The sequence below is a fragment of the Chiloscyllium plagiosum genome, chromosome 9 (genome assembly GCF_004010195.1).
Source record: "Chiloscyllium plagiosum isolate BGI_BamShark_2017 chromosome 9, ASM401019v2, whole genome shotgun sequence".
Lineage (NCBI taxonomy): Eukaryota > Metazoa > Chordata > Chondrichthyes > Orectolobiformes > Hemiscylliidae > Chiloscyllium > Chiloscyllium plagiosum.
Genome location: NC_057718.1, coordinates 63,323,386 through 63,344,007, shown reverse-complemented (window position 1 = coordinate 63,344,007; position 20,622 = coordinate 63,323,386). Strand labels below are relative to the sequence as shown.

Sequence of the window (20,622 nt, the reverse complement as noted above, 5' to 3'; positions counted from 1 at the left end):
CCCTCTTTACAAACACTTTCTGTGCCTCTCTCAACAATTCATCTAATGGTTTTTCACTCCATCCTTCTATCTTCTGTATCTTTCTCTGTATGTCTGGCCACGCTTTTGTCACAAAATGTACTTTCAAAAGACCCTGTGCCACTGAGTCCTCAGGGTTCATTCCAGAATATTTCCGCATTAAGTCCCTTAATGCGGAGTCTCATCTTTCTCCTGTCTAACTTCAAAGGCTCTAGTCAAATTCTGTGACTTCGGAACTGCCTCTCTTAGATTCTTTTAGAATCAGGTCTTTCAATTCCCTCATTTCTTCTCTATGCTCCGGGTTTTGGTTTTCCCACTGGAGATCTCTGAGGGGAAACTTTACCTCTCCCTGTCCAGCATCCCTATCTCCAATCGGGTGTTCCCTGTCCCATATTTTAGTGGCTACTCCTCATATAAGTCCTCTTTCTTCCCCAGTAAATAGTATATTCAAAATAGACATTAACTCAGCCCACGTATACAGACTGGGTCCCAAATATTGATCAATTTGTTCAGACAACTCTACCGGATCCTCAACCTCAACCAGGACCTTCATCTCCTTTTTAAATGTTCTGACCTCCCCACTGGTGAGGGGGGCACTTACAAACCCAATCTCTTTGTCCCCTATGGGTACCTCCCGAAGGGGATAAGTCATTACATTCTTCCCCTTTTTCTTTCTTAAAGAAATATTGCAATATTTCTAGCTCCCCATATCTTCAAACACCAATTCATCAATTCATGCTTGACTAACTTTAAAGCCTGTTCCAAACTTGTAAATATATTCATATATTTACATTCATTTATTCAGTATTTAATATTTAAAATGTAAAATGCATACAGTTCCCAATTTTGAAATCCATTGTAATCACCCGGTTTTAGTCCCTTAATTTCAATCCAAAATTAGTTTTCTTAAGTAGTCCTGACCAATCATTGCTCAATTACAATACTATAGGTCGTGAAAAAAATCAGAGCTGCCTTAAAAGAATTTTTCTATTCAAGTTTAAAAATAAACTTCTAATGCATGAACAATGGCCGAATCCAAGGTCACAGATATTAACCACAGGATTTTATTTTTACTACAATCTAATGTTGAACTGAAACTTCAACTGTCCTCCATAAATCACTTTTATGTAAAGATAAAAGAGATTAGTTAGAAACTGATAATAAGGCAGTCATGATCTGTAAAAAGAACAGGAGTTATCATTCTTTTTTTCATAATCTCTATAGAATCCTTAACCTTAAAAGAAATCATGTTAAGTTTCCATAATAAAAATCAGATTCAAAACAGTCCTGGAACTCAAGCTCCAGGGAATAAAACACAAATATTCAATCACCAACAAACAAATGTTCATTCAGACCAAATCACAAAGGGTTAAACTTTCTACCAGCTGTACAGCTCTTTTCATTCTCTCTCTCTCACACATTGACATATAAATTCAGATATTTACAAACCCAGTCTTCGTCCGACCTGTACTTTGGCCAGAAGACAGCAGGACGAAGAATGGATTCCTTAGTACATACAAAGCAACAATATCTAATCATCTTTCTCCCTTGTACAAGTATTATTTCTCCAATTCCACATCCTGCCCAAAGGACTTTCTGGAGGTATGCTGTAAGGGAACGCGCCTCCATTTCCATTGCCTTTTTCATCTTTTGTTTCCCCGGAGGCTGTCTCCTTTTCCACGGCACAACCCATATTGAGTTCCTTCGTTAGTCCCTTATTAACTACTAAAACTCAATCCTGGCCACCAAGGCAATACTTAAAAGTCAATTTCCTTACCTTGGTCTGTGCACAGAGTTGGCTGGCCCCTTTTCGCCATATTACCTATCAACCTCCCATCACTGTCTGATTCAGATGTCTCTCTTGTGGGATCCGTACCAGTCGCCCAAGGGAGCAGACCAAACCGGGACACGAGATCGCTCCTCAATGGGGAACGGGATGCATCTTCCAGTGTCCAAGGCCAGCCACCCCCCTCCCCGGCGATGGAAGAAAATCCCGGACAGCCCCCAATTGTGAGTAACAAAGCTCACACACTTCAATAATTTCAGACCGAGACAAAAATCTGAATCAGTGGTGTCATTTATTTTACACTCCTCCATTTCCATTGCCTTTTTCATCTTTTGTTTCCCCGGAGGCTGTCTCCTTTTCCACGGCACAACCAATATTGAGTTCCTTCGTTCGTCCCTTATTAACTACTAAAACTCAATCCTGGCCACCAAGGCAATACTTAAAAGTCAATTTCCTTACCTTGGTCTGTGCACAGAGTTGCCTGGCCCCTTTTCGCCGTATTACCTATCAACCTCCCATCACTGTCTGATTCAGATGTCTCTCTTGTGGGATCCGTACCAGTCACCCAAGGGAGCAGACCAAACCGGGACACGAGACTGCTCCTCAATGGGGAACGGGATGCGTCTTCCCAGTGTCCAAGGCCAGCCACCCCCCTCCCCGGCGATGGAAGAAAATCCCGGACAGCCCCCAATTGTGAGAAACAAAGCTCACACACTTCAATAATTTCAGTCCGAGACAAAAATCTGAATCAGTGGTGTCATTTATTTTACACTTGTAAGTGGGTGTGATGTCACAAGGCAGGGACAAAACACACACTGAATTCGACAAACGCTCAATATTTATATAATTTGGCTTCTTTTGTTTTACATTGCTCTTCCCCTATCTTCTTCCTCCAGTTCCGTAAGACTGGGCCCATTATTCCTGTTTATCCGGTCTTGTCTGTGACAAAATGCTTACTCTGACCTCACAAGGCCGTTTGACCTCATCCCATCCTTTGCTTACCATTATCTACTCCCTCCATCTGCGCTGCCCCTCACAGCATCTTATCACTAAGCCCTTTTAATTGGGGTTTGTTCCTGTGTCTCTGTACAAGTGGGAAACCTACTGTTTATACAGGCCTCTCTTCACAGCATTTTACCTAGTGCCTGTATTTCTACCATTGTTTTGCAATCACGTTTCATGCTGGCATACAATTATATATTTCCTCCACATAGTTTCCATTCTTGTTGACTCAGCTCCCGGCCAAACCAACCACACACTGATGTGAGTTCATTTACTTTGTATCAGAAATTATAATTGCAGAATTGCAGAACTGCAGAAGAAATATTAATTTACCTATATCCCACAGTTGTTACCTAAGAATCCAAAAGAAACAGCTACATAAAGATGTTCCATGCTGAATCACTCTCTCCTGTGAGACCCTGTGTTTGATTTTACCTGTTTTTGGCAAGGGGTGCTTATGGGGATTGTTGCAGGAATTTGGAACAGCTTAACTAAATTGGGATAGTCCATTAGGTTTTCGGATAATTTAAGTTATTCTGTCTTCTGATCTCTTTGTGTTTCATTTCGTACTCTGTAAAATAAGTTGTTTTGTTTAAAAATGAAGAGTTTTGATCAGCTGCATCACTCCTGGAATATCAACATTAAACCTGCTCAAAACTACTAGAAAAGTTAGGGTCTGGGTTACCTTCTTGAAATGTTTTGAGGGGGTCTGGCCTGGTCAATAATATGGTACATGACAATCCCTGGGCAGGAAAGGGACAATTGGGCTAGTGGCCATTTAGGGCAGCAGTAACAGGTGAACTACAACAGTGGCTGTTTCAAACAGTGTTATGGAAGTGTAAACAATCTTAACGATAGCGCAGACATGAGCTGCTTTCTCACTATAAAGGTACAACTGGAGGTAGTTTAACCTGCAGTTCAACACGTCTGAGGCGAGGTTGAAAAGGTTGGACCTTCTCGATAATCTCAGCCAGTGTGGGGAATGAACCGCTTTATTGACGTCACCGTGCATGGTGAACCAGCTGTCCTGCTCACTGACCTGGTATCTATGATAACAACATCCTAAACTCACTCCAAAATCTATCATTTTTTATAGCAATTAACTTGAATATTGATAGGTTCGCCATTGTTACAATCAGCTTTGTGCTTTTCTCGGTAGAGACAGATAAAACAGACCGAATTGGAATAATCGCTGTGGAAAGATGACCTTTTTTGGCCCTCCGGGCTCCCCGTAACATTAACCCCCCCCTCCCTCCGGTGGAGTGACCGTTGCTCTAAGAGCTGGCGGTGAAATCCTGACGGGATGCAGAATCCCCATCGGTTCTCGGTTCTCATTACCTCCTGCATCAAAACTCCCATGAACCCAAAGACCAGGACACCCTCGACGCTGTATGAGAGAGGGAAAGCCCAACCGTTACGAATCAGCCAGAATCCATTGGTCGCCGAGGAGGTGAGGGCCTTGAGATTGTTGTTGTGGGGGAGGGGGGCACGTCATTGACACACGGCGGCCGCGTTGTCAATGGTAACGAGGCCTGGCGCTTGAGTTGATAGCAGCCTTTCTCCAGTGCCAGGGTTTGCGGTCTTGTAAGAAACCCAAAGAATGAACATTGTTCAAGTTAGTGTGAATTTTCTAAGCGCTGTTGCCTTGGAAAAGCCTTTTTTTCTTAATATCTGGATTGATTATGCCCCGTCAAAAAAAGTACAGTATTTGTCTTAGTCTACCTTTCTTTCAAAGGCAGCTCTCGTCGCCGCATTTTTATTTGTATAATCTGGCATTTGGACTTTTCCACACTAACTTTAGATGGCAGGAATCAAGTATAAACTATCTGAAGTATGAGGATCGAGTATGTGATTAGAAATTTCCATGATGATTGAATATGTTATTTATTAACAAGAAATGCCATGTATTTTATGTAATTCTGCACACTGGTCCAGGAGCTAGACTTACACAGCACGAAAACGGACCCTTCGGTCCAACTCGTCCATTGTGACCAGATATCCTAAATTTATCTAGTTCCATTTGCCAGCATTTGGCTCATGTCCTTCTAAACCCTTCCTATCCATGTACCTATCCAGATGCCTTTTAAATTTTGTAAGTACCACAGTAATGATTTTGCGTCACGTCAGAAATGGAGAAATTTACCAGGATATTGTTCCAGGAAGCGTCACACCCCGTAAGTTAGGTCATTCAAACTTAGGCTGTGATCAGCAACAGAAGGGTGTGATTGTAGGTGAGACAGGTATGGGACCCAAGAAACAGTTTTCGAGGAGCTTCAGTCATGCAGTTCTCCAAAAGTTGTAAGGTCTGTGAAAACAGCTTGGACCAAAGTGGAAACTGCAGGGAGGATGAGCAAACTAATAACAAAACATTGTGGTTCAGGGAGCCATTCATGTGAGTGGAGGAAATAGGAATATAGGAGTAGTGGGTAACAGTACAGTTATGGGATAGGTACTTTTCTTCGTAGCTTGAGTCCCAAAGGTTATATTGCTTGCCTGATGCCGTGGTTCGGGACATCTTGGGCTGGAGAGGAATTTGGAGTAGGAAGGGTGGGATCCAGTTCTCATTGTGCAATGTTGGTCATAATATTCAAATGACTGGAGAGGAGTTCTGCTGAATTATCTTCTTTATTGAACAGTTAGGACCTAAAGGAAAAATCAGAACCTTCAAAATTCTGAGTCATAAGCAAACTGTCATGGTGTTAATAAAGTCAAGGAGTTAAGTGGATGACTTAAAGATTGGTTTTGGAAGAATGGGTTTATTTCATGCACTAGAATCCATTTTGTGATAGAAACTCAGCAGGTCAGGTACCATTTGTGGAGGGAGAAACAGAATTAATATTTTGAGTGTGGTGTCAATTTCTCTACTATTGAAAGGAGCTAATGCTGGACAGAAAGGGATGAGCAAGTGGAACAGATTATGAAGGCATCCAGAGCAAAAGTCGAAGACAGTGATAATAATAGTAAAAGAGATATAAATAAGTAAAATAGGTGTAAATGACAGCTAGTTATTTGTATAGGACACATAGTATGAATTAAAGGAAACCAGAAGATGTAATAAATTTGGATTTCCAAAAAGCATTTGAGAAGGTACTGCACATGTGGGCGGCACGGTGGCACAGTGGTTAGCACTGCTGCCTCACGGCGCCGGAGACCTGGGTTCAATTCCCGCCTCAGGCAACTGACTGTGTGGAGTTTGCACGTTCTCCCCGTGCCTGCGTGGGTTTCCTCCGGGTGCTCCGGTTTCCTCCCACAGTCCAAAGATGTGCAGGTCAGGTGAATTGGCCATGCTAAATTGCCCGTAGTGTTAGGTGAAGGGGTAAATGTATGTAGGGGTATGGGTGGGTTGCGCTTCGGCGGGTCGGTGTGGACTTGTTGGGCCGAAGGGCCTGTTTCCACACTGTAAGTAATCTAATCTAATCACATGAGGTTACTTAAGAAAATAAAGTGTTGGAAGTGTAACATTAACATGGATAGAGGACAGGCTAACTAATAGCAGTTACAATTGAGATAAAGGGGCATTTTCGTAGGAAGAGATTAATATTAGCAGAGAGAGACTGAAGAAAGCTGCAACATAGAAGTATTTAGGGGCCCTAATGTCCATCAGATAATAGGGAAGGCAAATAGACTGTTGGCCTTTGAAACAAAGGGAATGAAGTATAAAAATAGGAAGCTCTTGCTGAAACTATGCAATACCCAAGTCATGCCACACCTGGAATACTGTGAACTATTTTGGTCCCCTGATCTATGAAAAGATATATTGGCAATGGCATTCGGCAGTCCAGAGTAGATTAACTAGTTTGATTGGGAGTACTTCCATAGTGTTAAGGGTTTAGATGGAGAGGAATTTAAGTGTGTACAAGAAAATGTTCTGATTCAGTATGTGAATGGACCTACTCGAGAAGATGCAAAACTTGACCTACTCTTGGGAAATAAGGCAGGGCATGTGACTGAGGTGTAAATGGGGGAGCACTTTGGGGCCAGCAACCATAATTCTATTAGTTTTAAAGTAGTGATGGAAAAGGATCGACCAGATCTAAAAGTTAAAATTCTAAATTGGAGGAAGGCCAATTTTGATGGTATCAGGCAAGAACTTTCAAAAGTTGATTGGGAGTAGATGTTAAAGGGACAGCTGGAAAATGGGAAGCCTTTAAAAATGAGATAGCAAGAGTTCGGAGACAGTATGTTCTTGTTAGGGTGAAAGGCAAGGCTAGTAAGTGTAGGGGATGCTGGATGTTGAAAGAAGTTGAAGTTTTGCTTAAGAAAAGAAGGAAACATACATCAGGTATAGACAACAGAGATCGGGTGAATTCTTAGAAGTGTATAAAGGCTGTATGAGTAGACTTAAGAGGAAAATCAGGAGGGCAAAAACGAGACATGAGATAGGTTTGGCAAATAGGGTTAAGGAGGATCCAAAGGTTTTATAAATACATTAAAGACAAAAGGATAGCTAGGGAGAGAATAGGGCATCTCAAAGTTCAGCAAGGCAGCCTACGTGTGGAAGTGCAGGATGTGAGGGAGGTACTAAATGAGTATTTTGCATCAGGGTTTACTGTAGAGAAGGACTTGGAAGATATGGAATGTGGGAAAATAAAATGTCTATATTACAGAGGAAGAGGTGCTGGATGGCTTGAAATGCATAAACATGGATAGATCCCCAAGATCTGATCAGGTGTATCCTAGAACTCTATGGGAAGCTAAGGGAGTGATTGCTGATCAAAATATCATCGATAGTCACAGGTGAGGTGCCGAAGAACTGAAGGTTGGTTAACATGGTGCCATTATTTAAGAAAGGTGGTGAGGAAGAGCCTGGCATTGGTGGTAGGCAGGTTATGGGATGGAATCCTGAGGGACAGGATTTACATGTATTTGGAAAGGCCAGGACTGATTAGGGATAGTTAACTTAGCCTTGTGCTTAGCAAATCACATCTCACTAATTTGACTTTTTTGAAAAGTAAGGAAGAGGATTGATGAGGGCGGAGAGGTTGATGTAATCCATATGGACTTCAGTAAGGTGTTTGACAAGGTTCTTTGTGGTAGACTGGTTAGCAAGGTTAGCTCACATGGAATATAGGCAGAACGAGGTATATGGATACAGAACTGGCTCGTAGGTAGAAGACGGGGTATTAGTGGAAGGTTGCTTTTCAGGCTGAAGGCTTGTGACTAATAGTGTGACACAAGATCGGTGCCGGGTCCACTGCTTTTTGTCAATTGTATAAATGATTTGAATGTGAACAAACAAAGTATAGTTAGTAAGTTTGCAGATAACACCAAAATTGGAGATGTAGTGGACAGCGAAGAAGGCTACCTCAGACGACAACAGGATCTTGATCAGATGGGAGAAGGTGAGGAATGCAGATGCTGGAGAGTCAGAGTTGAAAAGTGTGGTGCTGGAAAAGCACAGCAGGTCAGGCAGCATTTGAGGAGCACCAGAGTCGACATTTTAGGCATAAGCCCTTCATCAGGAATGTGGAGGGGGAAAGGGGACTAAGAGATAAATAGGATAGGGGTGGGCTGGGGGGGAAAGGCAATAGGTGGATACAGGTCGGGAGTAATAGTGATAGGTTGGTGGGGAGGGTGGAGTGGATAGGTGGAAAGGAAGAATAGACAGGTAGGACAGTTCAAGAGGGTGGTGCCGAGTTGGAGGGTTGGATCTGGAATGAGGGGGGAAGGGAGATTTGGAAACTGATGAAGTCGATGTTGATGCTATGCAGTTGAAGGGTCCCAAGTAGAAGTTGAGGCGTTCTTCCTCCAGTTCTTCCTCCACTACCCAAGGACATGCAAGCCCTGGGCCGTCTCCACCACCAAATTCAAGCCACCCGACAACTGGGGGAAGAGTGTCTCATCTTCCACTTTGGGACCCTTCAGCCACACGGCATCAAAGGTGTCTTCACAAGTTTCCATATCTCCCCTGCCCCTCCCCACCTCATCCCAGATCCAACCCTCCAACTTGGCACCACCCTCTTGACCTGTCCTACCTGTCCATCTTCCTTCCCACCTATCCACTTCACCCTCCTCACTGAACTACCACTGTTAGCCCCCCACCTGCATCCACCATCACCTTCTCAGCTGTCTTCCTACACTCACTCCCCTATTTGTCTCTCAGCCCACTTCCCCCTCCATATTCTTGATGATGGGCTTATGCCTGAATGGCCTTACTTCCACTCCTATGTCTTATGGTCTTACATTGACTCTCCTGCTGTTCAGATGCTGCCTGACCTGCTGTGCTTTTCCAGTGCCACATTTTTTTACTCTTGATTAGATTGGCCAAGGAGTGGCAGATGGAGCTTAATTTAGATAGATGTGAGATGCTGTACTTTGGAAAAGCAAATCAGGACAGGACTTATACACTTAATGGTAAGGTCCTGAGGATGTTGCTGAACAAAGAGAACTTGGAGTGCAGGTTCATAGTTCCTTGAAAGTGGCATTGCAGATAGATAGGATAGTGAAGAAGATGTTTATATGCTTTCCTTTGTTGGTCAGAGCATTGAGTATAGGTGTTGGGAGGTCATGTTGCGGCTGTACAGGACATTAGTTAGATCAGTTTTGGAACATTGTGTGTAATTTTGGTCTCCCTACTTTATGAAGGATATTGTGAAGCTTTAAAATATTCAGAAAAAATTTACAAGGATGTTGCCAGAGTTGGAGAGTTTGAGCTATAGGGAGAGGCTGAATAGGCTGGGGCTGTTTTCCCTGGACCATCAGAAGCTAAGGGGTGAACTTGTAGAGGTTTGTAAAATCATGAAGGACATAGGTAGGATACAAAGTTAAAAATCACACAACACCAGGTTATAATCCAACAGGTTTATTTGGAAGCACTACCTTTCCTAGCGCTGCTCCTTCATCAGGTGTTGGACTATAACCTGGTGTTGTGTGATTTTTTTTTTATCTTTGTACACCCCAGTCCAACACCGGCACCTCCAAATCATGGATAGGATAAATAGTCAAGCTGGGGGAGTCTAGAACCAGAGGGCATAGGTTTAAGGTGAGAGGGGAAAGATTTAAAAGGGACCTAAGGGGCAGCCTTTTCACGCAGAGGGTGGTGCGTATATGGACATGAGCTGTCAGAGGAAGTGGTGGAAGCTAGTACAATTATAACTTTAAAAGGCATCTAGATGCGTATATGAATAGGAAGGGTTTAGAGGGATATTGGCCAAGTGCTGGGCAAATGGGACTAGATTAACAGGATATCTGGTCAGCATGGATGAGTTGGACCAAAGGTTCTGTTTTCGTGTTGTGCAAACCTATGACTCCATATATGGATTTTCATATAAGGGGAGATTGAATAACTTGGGCTTGCACTCATTGGAGTTTAGGTGAGTGGGAGTAAATCTTTATTGAAACATCTAGAGAGATTTGTTTCTCCTTACGGGAGAGTCTAGAACCAGAGGGCATAATCTCAGCATAAGGGGCTGCCCATTTAAGGCAGACACTTCTTTTCTCATAGGGTAATAAGAAGTAGATTGTCACAGTCATTAGTGAATGATTGCCTCCACCAATGAATCTACAGAATGCTTTACGTAAAAGGGCTGACGTGACTGAGTTAAGTGTATTGAAGATTAAGATAAACAGAATTCTAATCAATGAGGAGAATAAGGGTTATGGGGATAAGACAGGAAAGTGGACTTAAGGTAATCAGATCAGCGACAATTTCATTGAATGGCAGATCAGATCTGATGGGCTGAATTGTGTACTTTTACTTCGTCTTATGGACTCTGCTTTCAACACCTTTAGAGGAAGTAAAGCCATCGATGGACAAGTCTCTGAAAAAGGATTCACATCTCTGTCTTAAATGAGTGACTTCTTATTTTAACATAGTTCTAGATTCTTCCACAAACATTCTTTTTCTACCCACATTGTCCATACCCCTCAGGATCTAATAAGTTTCAAATAAATTGACTCTTTTCTAAACTCCAGCAGGTTACAACCTAGTCTATACAATCTTTACTCAAAGGGTTATCTGCCCATTACAAATATTAGTATGATAAACCTTCTCTGAACCGCTAACAACACCTTATATCCTTTTTAAATAAGGAAATTAATATTGTGTATACAAAGAACAAAGAAAATTTACAGTCCAGGAACAGGTCCTTTGGCCCTCCAAGCCTGTGCCGATCCAAATCCATTGTTTAAACCTATCGCCCAATTCCTAAGGATCTGTATCCCTCTGCTCCCCACCTACTCGTGTGTCTGGCCAGACGTACCTTAAATGAATCTACCATGCCTGCCTCTATTCCCTCTGCTGACAACGTGTTCCAGGCACCTACCACCCTCTGTGTAAAGTATTTTCCACGTGTATCCACCTTAAACTTTTCTCCTCTCACCTTGAACATGTGACCTCTCCTTATTGAATCCTTATTGATCCACTCTGTCTACATGCTTCATGATTTTGTAGACCTTAATCAGGTCCCCTCTCAATCTCCTTTTTTCTAATGAAAACAATCCTAACCTACTCAACCTCTCTTCATAGCTAGTACCTTCCATACCAGGCAACATCCTCGTGAACCTTCTCTGCACCCTCTCCAAAGCGTCCACATCCTTTTGGTAATGTGGCATCCAGAATTGTACACAGTATTCTAAATGCGGCCGAACCAAAGTCTCATGCAATTTTAACATGACTTGCCAGCTCTTATATTCAGTACTCTGTCCGATGAAGGCAAGCATACCATATACCTTCTTGACCACTATCCGCCTGTGCAGCCACCTTCAGGGTACAATGGACCTGAACTCCCAGATCTCTCTGCCCATCAACATTTCCCAAGGCTCTTCTGTTTACAGTATAGTTCGCTCTAGAATTAGACCTTCCAAAATGCATCACCTCACATTTGCCTGGATTGAACTGCATCTGCCATTTCTCTGCCCGACTGTCCAGTCTATCTATATTCTCCTGTGTTCTTTGACAGTCTGCTATGCTTTCTGCTACTCCACCAATCTTCATGTCATCTGCAAACTTACTGATCATACCAACAAGTGCCCTCTTCCAGATCATTAATGTATATCACAAACAACACTGGCCACAGCACTGATCCCTATGGAACACCACTGGTCACTTTTCTCCATTTCGAGAAACTCCCTTCAACTACTACTGTCTGTCTCCTGTTGCTCAACCAGTTCTTTATCCACCTAGCTAGAATACCCTGCACACCATGTGACTTCACTTTTTCCATTAGTTTACCATGGGGAACCTTATCAAACATCTTACTAAAGTCCATGTATATGATACAGATATGGTCTCATCAAAGCCCTGTGTAACAGAAACATAGCATCCTTACTTTGTATTAAATTCTCATAGAATTAAACAACTCTAAGTCATAGAGATGTACAGCACAGAAACAGAGCCTTCAGTCCAACTTGTCCATGCCGATCAGATATTTTAAGCCACTTTTGGAATATTATGTGCAATTCTGGTCTCCCTGCTATAGGAAGGATGTTGTGAAAATTGAAAGGGTTCAGTAAAGATTTGCAAGAATGTTGTCAGGGTTGGAGGATTTCAGCTACAGGGAGAGGCTGAATAGGCTAGTGTTATTTTCCCTAGAGCGTCGGAGGCCGAAAGGTGACCTTATAGAGGTTTATAAAATCATGAAGGGCATGGATAGAGTAAATAGACAAGGCCATTTTCCTGGGACATGGGTTTAGGGGGTTTAGGATGAGAGGAGAAAGATTTGAATGGGACCTAAGGGGCAATGTTTTCATGCAGAGGGTAGTACATGTAAGGATTGAGCTGCCAGAGGAAGTGGTGGAGGCTAGGACAATTGTAACATTTAAAAGACATCTGGATGGGTATATGAATAGGAAGGGTTTAGAAGGATATGGGCCAACTCCTGGCAAATGGGACTTGATCAATTCAGGATACATAATAAACTGTAACATTCTATTAGCTTTATTACTTGCAGTAGCTGCATACTAAACCTTTTCTATTCATGCAGTGGGACACCTACATGCTTCTGCATCTTGCATGTCTGCAATCTCTCGCTACTTAGATAATTTTGTTTTTAATTCTTTCTGCAAATATGGGCATAATGGAGTGGGCTCCATTATCCAGATCGTTGCCCACTCAGTTAACCTATATATAAAACCCTTTTGCAATCTCACGTGCCCAGTGGAAAATTCATCTGCTCTTCCAATTCATCTAAGTGGGCTCAATTTCTACCTATTTCCGTTTTTAATAATAGTTTTATTTAAACATTGACAGAGGTTGCTAATGAAGAAGACAAAGTAATGTTAATAGAAATGTAACAATAACATCAACATTCATACAGTCATCCTTAAGATTAGGCTGACATTAGTACTCTAAATAAAAATGAATTAAAATTGAATGATGAAAAATAATGTTGGAAATAATCAAAATTATCTACAATTGAATTTTAAAATATGTTCCAATTTTAAGATTCCTCCTTTTCTATATTATATAAAATATATAGTATCCTGAACAGTCTTGATAAGTATAGTGTAAAAACCATGTCTTTTCTTGTGGGTGAGTCCAGAACCAGGGGACACACTTTCAAATTTAGGGTTTGTCCTTTTAGGACGAAGATGAGAGAAACTGCTTCGTCTCTAAGGGTGGTGTCTTCAAGGGTGGTGGAGGTGGAGTCATTGATTATTTTTAAGGCAGAGGTAGGTAGATTCTTGTTTGACAAGGGAATCAATTAGTCGGGTAGATAGAAATGTAGAATGCGAATCGTAAACAGATCAGCCATCAACGTATTGAATGGCAGAGAAGGCTCAAAGGGCCACTTGCCTGCTTCTCCTAATTCATATGTTTATATGTTCGAATTTTTCAATAATTTTGTGAATTTGTATTCACAGTAAAACATCTCTGCACATTTCACAGGAATATGACAAAATAAAACTTTGCACAAGTTGAGAGAGGTTTTAAGGAGCTTATTGGAAGAGAGAGAAGCAGAGATGTTTAGGTAGCGAATTCCAGGAATTGGAGCTGAAATGGCTGAACATGATTTCCAGTGGCGGGAGAGAAACAGTAATGGATACACAAGAGACCAGCATTGGGGTTTTCAGAGACTTGTAGGCAATGAGCTTTCAAAGGTGAACTGCCATGCAGCAAACTGACAGATCCTGCACAGGCCATGCACATCTCCTTTAAGGCATCGTACATATGCAGTTACACAAATAAATCTGTGCACTCAAAAGAATAGTCTATGCATTCCAAAAGGTAATTAAAGGCCACTTTGGTTAATGGATGTAAAATGCTGCAAGAGTAAAGAGACCAGAGAGGAAGGAAGATGAGGCCATGGTTGAAATTTAAATTGAAGTCCAGAATTTAAAAATCAAGTAATTAGTAGATCAGAAGCCAATGGAGTTTTGCAGTACAGGGTGATTGGTGAGAATTCAGGTACTGGCAGCAAAATTATACAATGAGAAACTTGTTCAACAGATGGTTAGAATCGTTACTGCCAAGGCAGTATTTATTAATCTTCTTAATGTGGCTTTAACTAAAATAGAAATTGTGTCTCAAGGAGAGAAGGATAAAAGGCTCATAACATTTGTTTAGTAAGTTATTCCAATTCATTTCATGGCATATAACATGGCATAATTATCTGTATTTAATTTTGATTATGAATACTGTAAACATACTTTTATTTAACTATTGTGTTATCCAATTGTCAAACAGGGGTTTGTGTACTTTTAATGGGCACTGCTATGATAAATGGTTGAAACTGACAGTTTGCTGTACAAAATCCCATCTAGTTCATTATGGACCTTTTGAGGAATAAAACTGTGGCCCTCACCCTAATCCATTCTATCTGGAACTCCAGACCCACAGAAATAACAAAGGATTGTACCTAGGTACTTTGTACCTAAGATGATGCCATCTATTGATGACGTTGTTACACTGTAACTAAGCATGTGACTGAAGAAACTGTACCTAGGTACTTTTGTACCTAAGATGATCCTGTAAGTGGAGATTTTTCAACTTTTCACTAATTATTTGAGTACATACAACAATAATGCTAATCATAAATAGCATTGATCCCTAACTATCCTCTGAAATGGTTTAATAAGCTGCTTAGTAGTATTAACCTATGTCAAAAGTGCATATAATAAAACCGTCTGTACTATCCAGCATCTGCCTAAGCATTGATCATGACCAATCAACCTTGTAAAGTCATCCTCAAACATTTGGGCATTCATGCCAAAGTAGAGAGAGATGTTTCTCAGCCTCGTCAAACAATAGTCTGACATAGTCATATTGACAGAATAACATTTTTCAGCCAACATTCCAGACTCCTCTATCACAAGCTTTGGTATATTTGTTCTACCAGTAGGTCAGACCATGGAGTGTGGCAATACAGTAGGATACAGTCAGTAGGGAATGAACCTGGGCGTTCTCAACATTGGCTCCAAATCCTAGGAAGACTCCTGCCATCATGTCAAAGTTGGCAACAAAAATCCCCTGCTGGTTTCTACCTCCTCTGCAGTGCCCACCCCTTCACCCAATGAATCAGTACTCTTTCATATTGAACTCCTTTGGAAGAGGCACTGATTGTAGCAAGTGCACAGAATGTACCAGGGAAAGGAGACATCAATGTCTATCACTCTGGTGCACAGTAGCACCACTACTGGCTGAGTCCTAAAGATATATTTGCCAGATTTGACTTGCAAAAAGATGGTGAGAAAGCCAACATGAAGGAAAAACTTACTTGAGCTCATCCTCATCAATCTGCCTATCACAGATGGGTTCACAAAGGACACAACATAGACCTTTTGGAGACGAAATTCCAACTTTAAACTGACCATCTTGTATGGTATTAATAACATGCTAAATGGAATAGATTCTGAACAGATCCAGCAGCTCACTACTGGGCATCAATGAGATATTGTCAGCCGACAGCATATCTGTAATCTCACAACCTTGTGTCTCCTCACCCACCCATTGCCCATCAGCCAGGGATCAACTTGATTAAAACAAGTAGTGTAGGAGGACATTTCTGGAGAACCACAAGGGGTTCCTAAAAATGCAATAGTGCACTCTGCAGACAGATCTAAATGAGCCTTTAAACAATGGAGCAGATCAGAGCTCTCAGTCGTATCACACTCAGTCATGAATGGTGTTGGACAATTAAACAACTAAGAGGAAAAGAAGGCTCGATGAAAATTCTATCTTCAATGATGTTGTAGTCTAGAACATGAGTACAAAAGTGAAAGCTGAAGGATTTCCAACCATCTTCAATCAGAAATGCTGAGTGGAGCATCAGTTTCAGCCTCCACATCATAGTCTTCCCATCTTCAGTCAATTCAATTCGGTCCATCATTGAATCATAGAATTTTGCAGTACAGAAGGAGGCCATTCAACTTATCGTGTCTGTACTATCTCCCAAAAGAGCTAGTCTACTCTACAGCCCTCTAAATTCATCACTTAATGAACAAGTTCAATAATGTAAATATAGTAAAAAGAAACATTCTTAGGGAAAGAGGAAATAATAGATTGCCATATGGGAGTGATCTCTCTTATGTAAAAAGGCAGTGAAAATCTAGAACTCATTCCTAAATAGGGCTCTGGATAATGGGAGAATTGAAATCTTCAAGAATCAGCACCATTTATTTATGCTGGGCAAAAATAGGGGAATGGACCAAAGGTTTCAATTCCTGAAGAAGGGCTAATGCCCGAAACGTCGATTCTCCTGTTCCCTAGATGCTGCCTGACCTGCTGCGCTTTTCCAGCAACACATTTCCATCTCTGATCTCCAGCATCTGCAGACCTCACTTTCTCCTCAAAGATTTCAACCTACTGCGAATCCTCTTACAAGGATGCCTTCCTTGAAGAAGCTCTCTTTCTCCCTCTACAAAGGTTTCAGTGAGTCCCTCTCTCACTGCACCCCCCAGGTCATCTCCTCTGCACAGATTCCTGAAGAAGGGCTAATGCCCGAAACGTCGATTCTCCTGTTCCCTAGATGCTGCCTGACCTGCTGCGCTTTTCCAGCAACACGTTTCCATCTCGTTTTAATTGAATAGCCTGTTCCTCATACTCCTCAATAATCAACAGCCACTCCCTAGCTACTTGGGGCATTAACTCAGGAATGAAATCTGAGTGAAAGTGAACTTCAGGAAATGGGGAACAAAATAATGAGTGCACTGGAATACTCTGAGTAAGACTGTCTGGATTTGAATTTAACTTCCGCACTGGTGGTCAGTCATAAACATTTCTGCTCAATGGGGAGACCAGGTGTAACTATAGGAATTCTCAATGGATTCCACATGACCTTGCTTGTCATAATGGAATATTTCTTACAGAAGCAGAAACAATTGCCAAAGTAGTTTTCTTTGTTTTGCATAGTGTATCAAACACACGTTTATTCAGATAGATTTGTTCGAACATTGTTGCATTCATTCTGTAATGAATGATGTCCCTTCAGAAAATTCTATTGTGAATTAACAGAACATTCCTCAAACCTTCTTAGAACAATTGGACACAGAATTGTCTTAATGGCAGGAGACAGGGAATAATGGTGGAGGGATGCTTTTCAGACTGAAGACCTGCTCCACAGGGATTGGTTCTGGGCCATATTTTATTTGGTATTTATATAAATGATTTGGATAAGAATATAGAAGGATTGGTTTGTAAGTTTGTGGATTACACCAAAACTGGTGGCATATTAGACTGTGAAAAAAGCTTTTAAAGATTACAAAGGGATTTTGATCAAATGGGCTGACAAATGGCAGATGGAGTTCAATCTAGATAAATATGAGGTATTGCATTTTGGTACACAAGGGTAGGGCTTATAAAATTAATGGTAGGGCCTTGGGTAATGTTGTAGAATAGAGGGACCTAGGGGTGCAGGTAAATAATTCTTTAAAGTTGAATCACAAATAGACAGGGTGGTTAAAAAGGCATTTGGCTTGCTTGCCTTCATTGCTCAGTCCTTTGAGTATAGGAATTGGGAAAGTCATGTGGAGGTTGTATAGGACATTAGTGAGGCCTCTTCTGGAATACTGTGTCCAGTTCTGGTCACCCAGTTACAGGAAAGATATTATCAAGCTGGAGATGGTTCAGAAGAGATTTACCAACATGTTGCCAGGTATGGAAGATTTGAGTTATAAAGAAAAGCTGGATAGGCTGGGACTTTTTTCATTGGAGTGTAGGAAGTTGAAAGGTGACATGATAGAAGTTTATAAAATAATAAGAGGTATAGATAGAGTTAATGGTAGTTGCCTTTTCGCTAGAATGAGGATTTCAAGACTGGGGGGCATATTTTTAAGGTGAGAGGAGAGAGATTTAAAAAAAAGAAATAAATCCTTTATACAGAAGGTGATTTGGGTATAGAATGAACTTCCTGAGGAAGTGATGGATGCAGGTACAATTACAATGTTAGACATGTACACGAATAGGAAAGGTTAGGAGGGATATGGGCCAGGAGCAGGCAGGTGGGACTAATTTAGTTTGGGATTATGTTCAGCATGGACTGGTTGGACTGAAGGGTCTTTTTCCATGCTGTATAACTCTTTGACTCTGAGACTAAACCTGCACATAGCGCTTCTAACCAAATGTCTATACAGTTGAAGCAGAACTTCACTATCTCCGTCCTCAAATCCTATTTTGATCAAGGCTAACATTTCATAAGTCACCACTTCTGTCACCACTACCAAGCACATATTCCCCTCCCCTCCCTTATCAACATTCCACAGGCCCGTTCCAGCCAGAACACCCTCGTCCACTCCTCCTCCACTCTCAACACTTCCCCAAGCCCAATGCACCTTCCTCCCTCCTCACTATCCAAAGGACTAAACACACTTTTCAGGTGAAGCAGCACTTAACCTGCACTTCATTCAATCTAATCTATTGTAATCGCTGCTCACAATGTGGTTTCTTCTCCACTGGGAGAGCAAACGCAGACTGGGTCACTGCTTTGCAGAAAACCTATGTTCTTTCCACAAAAACAATCCAAGCTTCTAGTCACTTGTCACTTCAACACACCACCGTGTTCACCGGGCAACATTTCTGTCTCGTGCCTGTTGCAGTGATCCAGTGATGCGCAGTGCAAACCGGAAGAAGAGCATCTCACTTTCCACTTGGGGACCCTGCAGCCTTCAGGACTCAATATTGAGTTCAATAACCCTAACCTTGTCCTTTAACAACGTAGGCCCTGTCATCACGTGGGCTGCTTACATCATTGCCAACCCAATGTCACTTACCTATGGTTTCCATTAGCAGCTGTTCTTTCTCCCTGGATCACCATTATCCATCCTTATGTCTGCCTTGATGTCTTTATTTCCCCCCCAAGGCTCCTATTGCCTCTATTGCTTACTTCCTTACCACCCCCACCATCTTCAGGATATATACCACCTTTTCTTAGCTACCACTAGTCATTGAGAGACTGGACCCAAAGCATTGACTCCCCATTTGCTGCCAGACCTGCTGAGTTTCTCCAGCAATCACTTTTTTTAATAAACATTTCATTAACCTTCATCACAGCTTGGTGTACCTGCATGTTAGCCTTCTGTGACTTATTGACAAGGACACCTAGGTCCTTGGTACATTTACTTTGCAACATCTCACCATTTAAGAAATATGCCCAGGCTGAGAAAACATTTGGTTTGAGGAGGAGAATAGTGGGGTTATTTTTTTTCTCTTGGGAAAAGAACAGCAAGACATGACTAAATTATGTGAATCCAGGTTACAGTAAAGGAGTTGACCTGCTAACCTTGGCTGATCTTATTGTAACTTCAGATCCACATTCCTACCTATTCCTGATAATCTTGCAACTCCTTGATAACAAGAATCTATCCATCACTGCCTTTAAAATATTCAAGAACCTACATCTATCACCTTGTCTGGAAGAGAATTCCAAACAATCACAATCCTACGAAAGAAATAATTACATCTGTTTTCTTTAAATGGGCGACTCCTAATTTTTGAGCACTGGCACATAATCCCCAGGACCTGATCAGAACTTTGTGGGAAGCTAGAGAAGTGAATGTTGGGCCCTTTGGTGAGATATTTGTATCATCGGTAGCCACGGGTGACATGCCATAAGACTGGAGGGTGGATGCCAGGGGTGCCATTATTTAAGAAAGGTGGTAAGGAAAAGCCAGGGAACACATAGACCAGTGAACCTGATGTTAGTGGTGGGCAAGTCACTGGAGATAATCCTGAGGGACAGGATTTACATGTATTTGCAAAGGCAAGGACTGATTAGCAATAGTCAACATGGCTTTGTGTGTGGGAAACCGTATTTCACTAACTTGATTTAGTTTATTGAAGAAGGGACGAAGAAGATTGATGAAGGCAGAGTGGCGGACATTGTCTCTATGGACTTCAGCAAGGCATTGAACAATGTTCCATATGATTAGCAAGGTTACATCACATGGAATCCAGGGAATACAAAATTGGCTCGAAGGTAGGAGACAGAGGGTGGTGGTGGAGGGTTACTTTTCAGACTGGAGGCCTGTGACTAGCAACATGCCACAAGGATCAGTGTGGAATCCACTGCTTTTTTACATTTGTATAAGTGATTTGCATGTGACCTTAGGTGGTGCGGTAGCAAGCTTGCAGATGACACCAAAATTGGAGGTATAATGGACAGCAAAGAAGGCTACATCAGAGTACAACAGGATCTTGATCAGATGGGCCAATAGGTCAAGAAGTGGCAGATGGAGTTTAATTTAGATAATTGTGAGGTGCTGCATTTTGAAAAGGCAAATTAGGGTAGGACGTATACACTTAATTATAAGGTCCTGGGGAATGTAAAATTGGATAAGTCTCCTGGTCCAGTTGGGATTTATCCTAAGATTCTCTGGGAAGCCAGGGAGGAGATTGCAGGGCCTTCAGTTTTAATCTTTATGTCATTTTTGTCTTCAGGAAT

At 41.7% G+C, this 20,622-nt stretch overlaps 1 protein-coding gene across 8 annotated transcripts in view; it reads left to right on the top strand.

Annotated features, from left to right (window-relative positions):
• Positions 1–3,454: 3,454 nt before the first annotated feature.
• The window catches only part of fam161a (FAM161 centrosomal protein A), a 38,162-nt gene continuing 20,994 nt past the window's right edge, over positions 3,455–20,622 (top strand). For 3 of the 8 annotated variants that reach the window (XM_043696092.1, XM_043696083.1, XM_043696090.1), the window contains exon 1: positions 4,117–4,256. In XM_043696092.1, coding sequence (XP_043552027.1) covers positions 4,198–4,256 — 59 coding nt within the window. In that variant the 5' untranslated portion in view covers positions 4,117–4,197. The other 5 variants (XM_043696086.1, XM_043696085.1, XM_043696089.1 and 2 more) reach the window with 5 other exon arrangements.